Source organism: Aristolochia californica, unplaced genomic scaffold (assembly GCF_029961685.1).
Source record: "Aristolochia californica isolate CCGP_79_NKW_82.1479 unplaced genomic scaffold, dmAriCali1.0.hap1 SCAF_6, whole genome shotgun sequence".
Lineage (NCBI taxonomy): Eukaryota > Viridiplantae > Streptophyta > Magnoliopsida > Piperales > Aristolochiaceae > Aristolochia > Aristolochia californica.
In genome coordinates, this window is record NW_027182257.1 from 38,178,484 (window position 1) to 38,192,150 (window position 13,667).

At 38.3% G+C, this 13,667-nt stretch overlaps 1 protein-coding gene across 1 annotated transcript; it reads right to left on the reverse strand.

Annotated features, from left to right (window-relative positions):
* Window positions 1-3,918: 3,918 nt before the first annotated feature.
* On the reverse strand, window positions 3,919-10,157 carry LOC137933915 (ABC transporter B family member 2-like). The gene is made up of 13 exons (XM_068778024.1): window positions 9,990-10,157; window positions 9,303-9,609; window positions 9,146-9,200; window positions 8,888-9,063; window positions 8,031-8,231; window positions 7,683-7,942; window positions 7,064-7,604; window positions 6,574-6,956; window positions 6,077-6,480; window positions 5,762-6,003; window positions 5,322-5,569; window positions 4,791-5,203; window positions 3,919-4,695 (listed from the first exon to the last, which is right to left on the reverse strand). The coding sequence occupies exons 1-13, from the start codon at window positions 10,004-10,006 to the stop codon at window positions 4,136-4,138; spliced, it is 3,807 nt and encodes a 1,268-aa protein (XP_068634125.1). The 5' UTR covers window positions 10,007-10,157; the 3' UTR covers window positions 3,919-4,135.
* Window positions 10,158-13,667: the final 3,510 nt, after the last annotated feature.

Below are 13,667 nucleotides of genomic sequence, written 5' to 3' on the forward strand. Positions count from 1 at the left end.
ATAAAACGTGTATGAGCCACATGTGACCAAAGAGAGTCATAATATCTTTTGTATTTTTTCAACTATTAGAGCAAATAGTAAAAAAAAATGAAGCAAGGGTTCTTAGGCGATGACTACTACTAGGGAAACATCGATAACAAAAATCTATTTGCCCCTATGGTGTGTGCATGTAATATTTTAATTTGAATTTCTTTTTTACATGAATTTTTAATCACATACACAACTCGATTTTAATTTGAATATCTAAGTTCACACCCCCCTCCCCCTCTCCTGAAAAACCACCTAGGTCAACAGCTTGCCCTCTTTTCTCTTTTCCTTCTAGCTCTCTCTCTATCTCCCTCTCTTCCTCTAATTCACTTCTATTTTTCTTCTCCACCAATTGTTCGCTTCTCATTCTTTTCCTTCTTTCCATGTATTTTTCATATTATTCCATAATAATTATCTTTTTTCTTCTATTTTTTCCTTTATCCCCTTCTTTCTTTTCTATAATTTTTTTAATGCAAAAAGCTGATTGACTTAATTTCATTTCAGAAAAGTCATTGAAAAAATTAAGGTAGTTTAGCTAACATATTTTAGACTCCCTTTAACGTTTAAAGACTATATACTAAATAATAAAAATAACTTAATTTACCTCATTAATAATTTTAAGAAATATAAATATATTGTTATATAAAAACCATTATGTAATTTTTCTCACCTATAATAAAAAAATTAAATATTTAAATATCCTAATAAACAAAAATAGCTTGAAAAGTGTGTTTTATTAATTTAAATTTTTTTCCAATGAAAGGTTTTATTTAATTTAAATATAAATTACATGATAATATTTGATTATCATAAAAATAATAAAGATTATTAATTTAGCAAAAAAAAGGATTTTTTTGTTAGTGTACCCATACGATAAAATTGATTAATAAGATTTTTGTATTTGAATATTTAGTATTTGATGGAGTTCTACTTGTTTTAATAAGGTGATTTTAACTAGTTTGTTTGTCTTAAATAAGATGCTAAAAAAATAATTGTATCATTAGTAGCAGGTTTTGTAAGAAAAGAAATTAAACCAATGATATTTTAGATATAAAAATCTTAAAGGGGATAATTTTTATATATTGCAACACTAATTTTAAACTCCATGTAATATCGGTGATTATGTATTTCAAGGGCATCATGAAACTAACGATAAACAATCGCATCTTATTAAGGTTACTTCAAATTACGTTGAAGCACAATGTGACAAATGGGTCAAAAAATAGAAGGTATTTTTTTTATTGTGGCCTTTAAAGTTGAAAATAGGTTATAGGGATATTCACTTCTTCGAAATATTTTTTTGTTTATTTTCATTTTATATTAATTTGCAATGAGGGCAAAACTTTAGGAATGATACATCAATTTTTTTTCTCTTTTATTTTCTTCCCTTTTTTTCCTTCCTTCTTCTCTTTTTCTTCTTCTTATTTTCATTTAAATTTTTATTTTTTATTTTTTATTTTTTATTATTTACTTTTTCTACATTTTCCCTATTTTCTTCATCTTTTTTTTCTTTTTTGTACTTTTTTTCTTTCCTTTTATTTCCTTTATTTTATTTTTATTTTTCATTTTCCATATTTATTTCCTCTATATTTTATCGATTTTATCATCCTTATTTCCTTTTCTTTTTTAATTTTTCTCTTTTTTCCATTTTGGTTCTTCTCTTTTCTTTTCTTTTTCCTTCTTTTTTTTTTGTACTTATTTCCTATGTACTTTTTCCCAAGTTTCTCTTCCTTATTTTCTCTTTTTTCTTTCCTTATTTTTTTTTCTCTTTTTTATTTTTCCTTCTTCCCTTTTTCTTATTTTTTTCTCTTTCTTTTGCTCCTTTTCCATTCCCTTTCCTTTTCTTTTTCATTTTTCTTATTTGCTTTCACTATATTTTTTCCCAATTTTTTCTTCCTTATTTTCTTTTTCCTCTTTTCTTTTGTTATCTTTTTTCTCTTTTTATTTTTCCTTTTCTCTTTAATTTTCATTTTTTCCCTTAATTATTTCCTCTATTTTTCTCAAATTTTCCTTATTTTCTGTCTTTTTCTCTTTTGTCTGCTCTATTTTTCCTTTCCTTTTTATTTCTTTTTCTTTTTCTTCCTCTATATTTTTCCCAATTTTCTCTTCCTCGTTTTCTTTTTTCTTTTTTCTTTTTTCTTTTTTCTCTTTTATATTCTTCTTTTTCCTTTCCTTATCTTTTTATCTTTCTTTTTTCTTTTTTCTTTTTTCTTTTTAATTTTCCTATTTTTTGTCTTTTTTATTTTCCCATTTTCTCATTTATATTTTATTCTCTTTAATTTTTTTCATTCTCTATTTATTTCTCTTGTTCTTTTTTCTTTTTCTTCTTCCTATTTATTTTTTTCCCTTCCTTTTTTTTCCTTTTTTTTATTTTTTTATTTTTTTTCTTTTCCCTTCTTTTTTCGCTTTTCTTCCTTCTCTTGTTTTCTTTATCTTTTTTCCTTCCCTTTTCTTTATCTTTTTCTTTTCCTTTTTCTTTATCTTTTTCATTTCCTTTTTTTTCCGTCGTCTCTTCTTCCTTTTTCTTTCTCCTTTTCTTTTCCATGTTTTCTTTTTCACTTCCTTATTGAGTTGTCGAAGTTATATGGAGTGTTTTCCACGTGGCAAGGAGAAAATACTCAAAGTGAAAGAGGGGGGATACAGTGGGATCGTCTTATGGTTTTTATTGTTTAGGGTTTATATTTTGCAAGACAAATCAACATTTTACTAAGTTTGGTAGTCAAAGTCAGAGTATTAGGACCAAAAGTTTAATCAGGCACAACTTTAACAACAACGTGGGCATATGTCTATATAAGAAGATAATTCAATGTAGAGCTAGAAGAATAACATGATGCATTAAAAAATGAGCACAAAACGAATTTTAATTTTTTAATATAAAACTAAAACATGGCACAATTTTAATCTAATCATAGGAGCAACAACATATAAATTTGTGGATAATATGAAAGTAAAAATCATAACATAGTGCATAACACATAAGATGTTTGGTCAAATTTTAGCTTATGTAGTTGGAGATATTACTAGTCTTTCTATAATATGAGTCTTTGGTTGTTCATAGTTTAATAAAGTCTCACAAGCATGCATCTGATGTCATGCAATTAAACTACCACATCAAGAGATTGTAATGTATATGTTAGTATTGTGCAAAGTTTGGGACTTTTCGTTATGTCCAATAAATTACACAAATACTAATATACTCGTAAAACTCTTAAATTATCCAGTAGGATAATTTAGGACTCGTAAATACTTTTATTATTGTAAGTATTATAGTTTGAGCCAGTTGTCAATGCATTCGTATATATCTTCCACTAATTCCTCAAGTGTTATATTGTGCTCTGGAAATATAGTGTGGTGCATGCATGTGAACTAATTTTGTCAGTATGACATGAGGGGTGTAGGTAGATGCTACTAAAATACTACTGAAAATTTGACAAGTATCTTAAACTATAATCATACAATAGTTTTAGAAAGGGTGATATTTTCCATCTTGGAATGGGTCTTATGTCAAATAATAGCTACTCAGAATTGTATTGTTAATGGTATGCGCATTCACATTGAGCAACTGGCAAATTGTAGGACTCAAAACAATGACATAATTGCAAAATTTACAATTGACTGACATGTCTCTATGTTGGAATATTTGTTTTGTATCGACCGGGTCAGTCCTTATATAAGATCCGTGCGGTTGTTTTCCTAATAAGTTCAAGCTTTTTAGCGCACTGGTTTCAACATGGTATCAGACCAAATTGGTCCTGTCTTGGAGTCTCCAGTAAAAATTATTTGTGAAGTTTTTGCTGGTAGAAGTTTTGGTCATCGTTTTGATACGCTCCTTTTCCCTTTTCCCGATCGGTCAGATAAAGGTGAGGGATACACGAACAAAAGCAACTACGATTTAGTGTCAGGTGTTTATTCATTATTCATTTCAATAAAAACAATTAGTAACGAAGAACAAGGTAGAAGTTAAAGCTTTGGATTGACGCCCTCAACCAAATCCCATCGTAGATTTTGATTTCCACCACAGACGCAAGGCTGAAACCATGACGATCGAGTTGATCAACTTCATCTCCCTCTGCAATAGTAAACAGTTAGACGCAATCGTCTTTTGTTATCATCCCAACTGCGTTTGTTGCTGTTGTTGTTGCTGCAAACTAATCAATTTATAGTATGCGCTGTCTCCGTCTGCTACCAACGTCGAGTGGTTTCCCTGTTCTATGATCTTCCCGTCTTGCAAGACGGAAATAAGATCTGCGTTCTGGATTGTAGACAAGCGATGGGCAACCACTACTGTCGTGCGACTCTTCATTAATCGATCTAGTGCTTGTTGAACCACGCGTTCAGACTCTACATCCAGTGCACTTGTGGCTTCATCCAGTAGCAGGATGGCTGGGTTCTTAAGAACTGCTCTGGCGATGGCTACTCGTTGTTTCTGGCCACCAGAGAGTTGAACCCCTCTCTCGCCTACCTTGGTCGAGTACCCTTCCGGAAGAGCGCTGATGAACGAGTGCGCATTGGCCAGCTTCGCTGCTTCGATGACCTCCGATTCACTAGCTCCATCCTTCCCATACAGTATATTGTCGTAGATGGTGGTAGCGAATAATGCTGGCTCTTGCTGGACCAGCCCAATGTGTCTGCGAAGAGATTTGAGCTTCAGCTTCCTGATGTCCTTACCTGTTTGAGCATGAAAAATGGAAGAGCATTTGAGTTGAGAAAAAAATTGGATGAGATGCGTCTCCTTGATTAATCACCAGTTCGTGAAAACCTACCATCGATGGTCACCTTGCCAGCGGTCGGATCGTAGAATCTCAGAATAAGAGAGAGAACGGAGCTTTTTCCTGATCCACTTGAACCTACCAAAGCCATGCTTTTTCCGGCGCGTACCTTCAGATCGAACTCCCTGAATATTATCACGTCTGGTCTTGAAGGGTAACTGAATCTGACGCCGCGCAGTTCAATAGTCCCCTCGATTCTGTTCATCTCCTCTCCAACATCTCCAGCCACTTCCGTCTTCCGGTCCAATAATTCCAATACGGATGCAGCCATCTGATTCCCCTTAATTAGGTCCGGGGCCATTGCCAGTGTTTCACCCATAGCTAACGCCGTCACAATCAAGACCATGAAGGCTTTCATTACTGATTTGAAACTGGCGAGCTCCTTACCCATCAACACGGAACCATACCTGGGATAGGAATGATAACTCCGTTAGTTCATTTTTAATAACTTTTTGTTGTTTTTTTTTTTTTTTTTTTTCTGGACATTGATGAAACATACGGCGAAGGTGAAAGCATAGAAGGTACCATAAGGCAAGTCCATAAGAAGAGAAAAGGCAGCACTGTGAAATGCCATAGAAGACGCCGGCTATCTGACCACGTCGGAATGATCGCTCCGATGGTGCTTTCAGCTCTTGTATATAGAGGTCAATGACCTTTTCTTCGGAGCAGAAGGCAGCCACTGTTCGAATATTGCTTACAGCTTCACCGGCAAGCATGTTAGCTTTCAGGTAGGACTTGCTCAAGTTGCCTCCGAAGCCTTGCAGGAAGAGTTTCTGTCACCATAAATAGAAGAAACTAAACCGAATTACTTAAGAAAATCAATGGCAGGTGCTTCCAGTTATGCTCTTTCCTAACAAAGATAGCTCAATCACTAGTTAATCTACGAAAATGGACATTCTGTTCCAGTTATTTTATGTTTCTTTGGTAAGAGAGAACAGAGGCATTGCTGAAAGAAAGGAAGGCACCTCGCTGATGTGTCCACTGACGAGTAATGGGTAAGTGGCCAGGACAACGAGAGTGATACGCCAGTTCAAGATGAAAGCAATAACGAAAGAAGTTATAACCAGTGAAAAGTTCTGCAGCAGTATGGTGGAACGATCCACCACAATAGTTCTCAGCAGAGTGGCATCAGCTGCAAGACGGGACGATAGCATCGAGCTGGTATTGCTGGGTTCGTCGAAGAACCCAATCTCGTTTCTTAGAATCGCTGCAACCAAGAGACAAATCAGGACAAGACTGAAATTCCCCATGTTTCTATAGGAGTTGCTGAAGGTTAATACCTCTAAACATCGTTTCCCTAACACGAAGAGTAAGCCGCTCGCCCATGATTCCGAAGCTGTAGTGTTCCATCGCATGGAAGAACACAGTAATGGCAGCACCACCACAGAACAGGAAAGTAATCTTCTTGACTTCTCTTTGTGTCGTCTCCCAGTCCATGTAGTACGATATGAGAGCTTGCGTGACGCCCAGAGCAAACAGCGGCATCTGAGCCCCTGCCACAGAAGCACCCAGAGTGCCAAAAACGCCAAAAATCCAATCAGGGGCCGCCATGGAAAATAACCTCGTCATTGACACTGGCTTCTGCTTTCTTGCATCTACTTCAACACAGTAAGAGTCTCTGTCTGAACAGAAGCTGCCTCCGATGCTCGCTGTTGTTCTCGACAGTTCTCGTGAATATTTGATGCTGTAAAATTGACATGCACTTCTTAGCCTTAAATCAAATCTACTTTAAAAAAAAAAATAATAGATCTTGACCACACGGAGCTTGAGTATGTACCTGAGGGGACGTCCAATGGTGGAGCCATCAGAGACTGGGTGTCGCTGTGAAGATGCAGCTTCTTGCCCTTGAGCAAGCGAAGCGTAGGCACTGTGTGGATCAGAGACGAGCTCTTCGTGGGTTCCGGTCTCGACAATCTTGCCCCCTCGAACTACAGCAATCACGTCTGCATTGCGGATTGTAGACAGCCTGTGGGCGACAATAACTGTCGTCCGCCCGACCATGACACGGTCGAGGGCCTCTTGGACGCTCTTCTCGGATTCAGCATCCAATGCACTAGTGGCCTCATCCAGAAGGAGGATCGAGGGGTTTTTCAGTATAGCTCTCGAGATTGCAATTCGCTGCTTCTGCCCACCTGATAACTGGACTCCTCTCTGTCCCACCTGTAAATCATCTGAAAAAGTTAGACGCTTATTCGGACTGCCGGGATTGCATCATCTGTAAACAGATGATTTTGAAGAGGAAGCTACAGAGCAGAGGTCAGGAGGACCTGAGTCTCGTATCGATCAGGGAGGTTGTTGATGAAGGTAATAGCTTCCGAGAGTTTCGCGGCTCTAGTGATCTCATCAACGGTGGCATCATCTTTCCCGTAGAGAATGTTTTCCCGAATGCTGGTAGCAAAGAGTGCGGGCTCTTGATTAACCAAACCAATTTGCTGTCTCAACCACTTGAGCTCCAATCGTTTGATGTCATATCCATCTAGCAAAACCTCTCCAGAAAGTGGCTCATAGAAGCGCTCTATCAACGAAACTACAGTACTTTTACCAGAACCACTCCCTCCGACGAGTGCCAGTATCTTCCCGGCAGGTATTTCTAAGCAAAACTTATCGAAGATCATCGCATCAGGTCGAGATGGATAGCTGAAACAGACGTCCTTGAATTGAATGTGGCCTTCCACTTTGTTCAGAGTAATCCCAGTCCTGGAACTCGTTGTACTTAGTGTGGTTCTCTCTATCATCTCAAAGATAGGGTAGGCTGCTGCTCTGGCTCGGGCAAATGTCGAGAGATTCGGTGCGGCCAACCCAAGTGACCTAACAAAGAGTCCCGACCAGTTAATCTCGAAAGCTTTTCTTCAGAAAAGAAAAATTAAGAAGGGAAATGAAACTCACAGGCCCGCAATGACAACATTCAGCATAGTAGTGAAGGAATCCCCTCCATTTGCTATGTTCTTATGAACGATAATACTGGTGAACCAGACGAGCAGCGCCCAGGAAAGAAAGAGCACGCAGTGCATAGTCCCCAACCCCAAACCCTTGGCCAATCCCGCCTTCTTCCCGTACTTGTATGTCTTCTGAAGTGCATTTCTGTAAGATCGTACCGCCTTTTCTTCTCCTACAAATGCTTGGACGGTACGCACATTTGCAATCACCTGGAAAAATCGAAAACCTTGCACAGTTTTAAATCTGCAGACGCGTTCCACTACGGCCAAACACAAGTCAAGTTGCAGAAACCAGTACCTCCTCGGCAATCTCACCGGCCTTCACGTAGGATTTCCGCACCCTGGCAATTAGACCGGTGGCGACATAGGCGTAGATTCCGCCGGCAATAGCAATTAAAGGAACTATAGACAAGGTGACCAAGCTAATCTGCCAAACACGGATGAAGCCGATGGTGAATCCCACCAAGAACCGGCTTATGTAGTGCATGAAGTTCCCTACCTACATCACCCATCAAATTAGACTCCATTCCTGCAAGTTCTCTACTCGTTTGAGCTTCAAACTGAAGCAGAAGACTAAATCGACATAATCAGATAAGCAAAATGCTAAAGAAATTGGGATCCAAATAGATTAAATATTTTAATATTAATCTAGTCTCAATCATATAAATAGGATGAAGATTAGATTTTTTCTGCCGCATCCGAACCTTTTATTGCTGCCCTCTGAACCATGCTGGGCTATTAAATGATCATAGTAGGTGTCGAGTACGAAAATTTGACCCGATCACATCACACGTTAGGGAACTTAAAAGAGTCAAGGGCAGTTCGTCCGTGACCATTTTAACTACCCCCAAGCGCCGCTCTTACACATACTTCAATGTCAGTGCCTCAGTTACAGCTGGACACAGTTTGGGGTTTCAAATTTCCAAAATCCCAACTGGAAATGGAACCACCCAGGTTGTAAAGAATAAAGAAGAGGATGAAGCAATTAAGAAGAGAGAGTGACAAGTCAAAACAAGAAATCAGCGACACTCGTAAATGTTTCAATTCAGTTATCTGTCTACATAATGTTTTAGATGAACCATGTCTACGTAGAAAGAAAATTTTCGATTGTTTTGAAGAACGAGGAAACAACAAATGGAATATGAAATTTTTTACCTTCTCAGAGATTGCATCCTGAACGATCAAGACATCGCTGGTGATTGCAGAGATAACTTCTCCAGTCGAAGCTTCCGTATCGAAAATCCCTATATCCTGATTTAACATGGACCTCAAGTACGCCAGTCTCATCCTTGCTGCCTGTCTCTCGCCGGTGTGCATCCAACAAGCCACCTCTGTGATTGTCATTACATTACTCGTTTTCGTAAATTGCTGAATGGAAAATCGAAATCCCAAATCTGGAATTCAGAAACTCACCTGTCCATGACGAGAATAGGATAACCACGCCGAGGTAAACGAAGTCCAGAGCGTACTGGAAGAAGAAAAGAAAAAAGGAAAAAAAAAAAAAAGGGTCAGAAACAGAGCAAGGTTGGTTGGCTGCTTGATGAGTTGTATTCTGTAGGAAAACAATCACCTTTGCGACTCGGTGAGAAACAGAAGCAGGAAAGAGGTAAGCAATTCCAATGATGTTTATGAGTTTCCCAAAGAAAATGAAGAAAACGGGAACGGACGCGCCGTGAACACAAGCTCCCAATGACCCAATGACCATCAAGACGTAATCGTAGAAATCCGCGAAGGCAAAGAGCTTTAAAAAGGGCACTTTCTTTTCGGCTTCTTCTTCTTCATCTTTGCTATTACTCTTCCTAGTGTCTTGCCTGTCTCCGGCATATGCAGGTCCCTCGACGTTCATTTCTCGCCGGGAAAGCTTAGGAGGAGAGCATCTGAACTTACCAGGAAGAAGCAATTCGTCCTTAGTGAGATAGCTTTTGTAATAGCGAGGACGTGACCGCAAGAGAAAAACAGAGAGAAAGATGGGGAATAATAACTGCGCGTACACCGCTCAGTTGACTCCTTAAAAGAGCGGCGAGATGTAAACGAGTTGCTGCAATTACTTACATGTTATGAATATAAAGCAATCAGAACTCTGTAATGAACTTGATTGGGTGATTGCATCACCCATAGCCTCATCCTTTCATTCGAACTAGATATGCGACTAACCAATTAAAAGATCTAAAGCATAAAAGGGTCTGCAAATTTCCCGACTGATTGTAAACTGTTTGTCAAAATGACAGCCTAGAGAAAAAAATGAAGAAAAACGTACCGGAGTAGGTTCTTCATTTTGCTTGGTAGAACTGTACAGTCAGGGTCATGGCCAGCGCAAACATTAATATGGAAACATTTGCGAGTTATCGTGCAGCCGTTGGAACGGGAAAAGATATGAAATCCCAAACGAGAGATGGTGGAGTGGACCAAAACGAGGTGTTGGCGGCACTGAATTGTGTTAAGAAATAAAGTTTACTGGTTGGGGAAGAGACGGTTGGGGAAGAAAGCGAGGAGTGGAACGCAAAGCGCACTGAGAGCAGTAGGTGGCTTATCGAAATAAACCACTGGCGAGGCTTCAATGCGGACAACAGCCACCAAGCATCTTCCGCCTCCGACCATTAACGCATTCAATGCAGTCCTCCTCCGTGACCCTAGAAGACGACGTGGCTTCATCCTCCGGCAACTTCATCTCCCATCGCACGCTACTCTTATCTTTATCCAGTTGACTAATCCTTTTCTCATCCGCTCTTCTTAACTCCCAGTTTTTCCTTTCTGTTTTAAGGCAACAGACAGGGAGGGTAGCTTCTGATCTTTTTCCGGAGGGAAAGAGATTAGTTAATCTACTTTTGCTCTCGACCAGTTGAGAATGATCTATTGTTTATTTCTTCACATACCCTTGATACCGCGATGCAGTTTAATTCACAAGATCATGAAATTTAATCTACTAGAAGAGAGGCATTTCGACGAGTTTAAATTTTGAAAGAACAGTAAGCGCTGCTAATAAGCTTCACTGAAGATTTCTTGAGAGTCTCCCCAGCTTCTCTAACCAGAAGCGTGGTGAGTCAAGAAGACGAAGGGACCATTACGTATCACGCCGGTGCATTTATTTCGCCACAGCAGCACTGACAGAGGTCTCCTCTCTCTTGTCCAGTCCTACCCCTTCAACGTCTTACTATAGACAAACAAAACCATAACGTCTGCTACTGTAAATTTCTTGAAAAATTGTTCGAGCGTTTCGGGTTCTTTTCGTTTGTGATTCTGAGCATTTCTACCCTCGATAGACTTAAAAGAGAGAGGAAGGAGCGCAGACATGCTAATTAAATCCACCAAAGCTCTCCCATGTTCATTGATTTCCAGACTGATACAACACCATCATTCGTTTATTAGGAGCAGGTAGCCGGGGCCCAAATGGCAGAAAACAAGTAAAGAAAAACGCTAGTCAGCCCTAATCAGATTACGTTTTTGCATAACCGAAAAGGCTATTAAGTGTTTGTGCATGTCATTGATGCTTCCACCCGCGGCCCTTCTGCCTCAGAGTTCCAAATCCATGGCAGACGGCGATGGAATTGGAATTGTTCATTTCGTGGGCTATGCTTGCAAATATAAAAAAATATCAATTAAAAGAATGATTTCAACACTAGACGAATGCAAATATACTGTTTCTTTATAGAAACACACGGCAGCTAGATGGGATTCTTTCTCTTATCTGAGAGGAAAGGCTCACCACCTAAAATGAATTGCAGGGGTAGGGCAAATGGATGCTCTTGGCTTCTTTGTTGAGGGATGAAGTAAGATAATAGTGTTCACTTGTAGTTAATAGTGTTAACAATTATAAATTTAATATTTCATATGTTTTTCCATCGAGAAACACAAAAATTAAGGTCTTTACAAAAGAGCTGGCAAATGTTGTTGACCCAACATTGACTCTCTTCTTGATTTTGATGATAACAAAACTTATTAGAACTGACAATTGCAAATCTAGAATTTCATATACTTTTCCTTCAAGAGATATCTACTTCAAGGTTTAAAGTACTAAATTGATACAATTTTTTTGTTAGATTTAGGATCACATGATAAGAGAAGAAGAGAAAGAGAGAATTTGTATCTCAAGGCATGAGAGAAGAGAGAAAGAAGAAGAGAAGAAGAAAAAAGAGAGGAAGAAGGAAGAGAGGAGAGAGAGAGAGAGAGAGTTTGAGAGAAAAATCTCTAGACGAATTTGAGAGAGAAGAGGTGATACTTAATGATCTACCTAATGCCTTGAGTCTCTATTTATAGTTGAGGAAGGAAGTTTAAAATGAATGCAATGCCCTTAGGGCTACAAACTCTCAAAAGAAAAGATATAAGTAGACATACATAGGAGTGACATCGAGCCGAACCTAGTCGGGCTCGAACCTACCTATGTTCGAGCCAAACTTGATTTAAATATTTCGAACTCGAGCTCGAACCTAATAATTTTAACCGAGTTCAAGTCGAGCTTGAGCTTCAACATTCATTTAAAACTTTTCAAAAAATATATTTCAAATAAATTGTATAGAAAATTATACATACATTTTACATAAAATTGGGAATGACCTCTACTTAAAATTGGGCACAAGGATGGCATCGAATCCAACTGAGTCCGAACATTGTTCAAGCTGAGCTTGATTTAAATATTTCGAACTCGAGCTCGAGCCGACCCTAGTCTTTAACCGAAATTGTAATCAAACTCGAGCCTAATAATTTTAACTGAGTTCGAACTCGACAAACCTACATTTAATACTCTATATAAAATATATGTCAAATAAATTATATATAAAATTATACATATATTTTAAAAAAAGAATGATAGGGGAGGTTCAGAATTGAATTTCAATAATGGATTAAAATAAGCCAATATTAATTTTTTTTACTCCAAATGTTGTCTAGCTTGTTTTGTAATTTTGAATCTAGCCATAAATTTACTATGGCCTCCTTAGTGCCCTTAGTTGAAAATTTATATTCTAGGAAAAACTAAAAATATTTTTCCTACGATACATATCTCCAAAAAAACCTTTAAATAAAGTCCTATTACTAGTAGTTGACAGCAGTTAGCCAATACACCCAAAAGACCGATATGTTAGGTGCGTAAAGCTACCGCCTACAAGAGTGGACGGAACCACTCTGACACCCACCCCGCCCATTCTTGACCGCCTCTCACAGGATTCGAACGTGGGACGTGGCATGCCCAGCTCTGATACCATGACAACGGCTAGCCAATACACCCAAAAGACCGATCTATTAGGTGCGTAAAGCTACCACCTACAAGAGTGGATGGAACCACTCTGACATTAGTGACTTATTAGAAAATTACAAGAAATATTTTAAAATTTTCTTAGGAAAATTAAATGGACCGCTTATTGCCTCTTATGGGGAAATAAATAAAAATTAATAATCAATCTAATATATTACTATACTTATCGATAAATTTTTAATCAAATAAAATATCAAACACAAAATTGCACTAAAAATTGCCTCATGCTAAAAGTATTACAGCATCAACTGTCAAATACTTATTCAAAAATTTTCTATACGATTTTCTAACCCATCTTGGTAAGAAAATCTTACTTAGAAAATTATATAATTTTTTAATACGAATTTTCAATTTAAAAAATATTTACAAAAAAATGAGACACTAATAGTCCTTAGAAACTTGTTTCTACTAAAATTTATTTTCAATTTCTTCAAGTGCGAGGGGGGGGGGGGGGGACTTAGGTATCTTTGTTGGTTCTGGTTTTTCGCTGAGACGACCCAGAGGGAAAGGGGTTACGACGCTGGAGAAGACCTATCGTCTCGGATGATGGCTGCGACGGAGGCGATGGCGGAAGCGGCGATGAAGAAAATAGAGGCGAGGGCGAGGGGAGGAAGAAATCGAACGGACGACCACAGAGGCAGCCGGCGAGCAGTTGTCGACGGCGACAGAGGCGACGACAACATTGGA

Excerpts from the sequence above, each read along its gene's own strand:
- LOC137933915 (XM_068778024.1), bottom strand. Across the intron at positions 9,201-9,302 it reads TTTCTCACCGAGTCGCAAAG|TACGCTCTGGACTTCGTTTA; the intron begins GTGATTGTTTTC and ends TTCTTCTTCCAG. Across the intron at positions 5,570-5,761 it reads TCAGTGGACACATCAGCGAG|AAACTCTTCCTGCAAGGCTT; the intron begins GTGCCTTCCTTT and ends TTATGGTGACAG.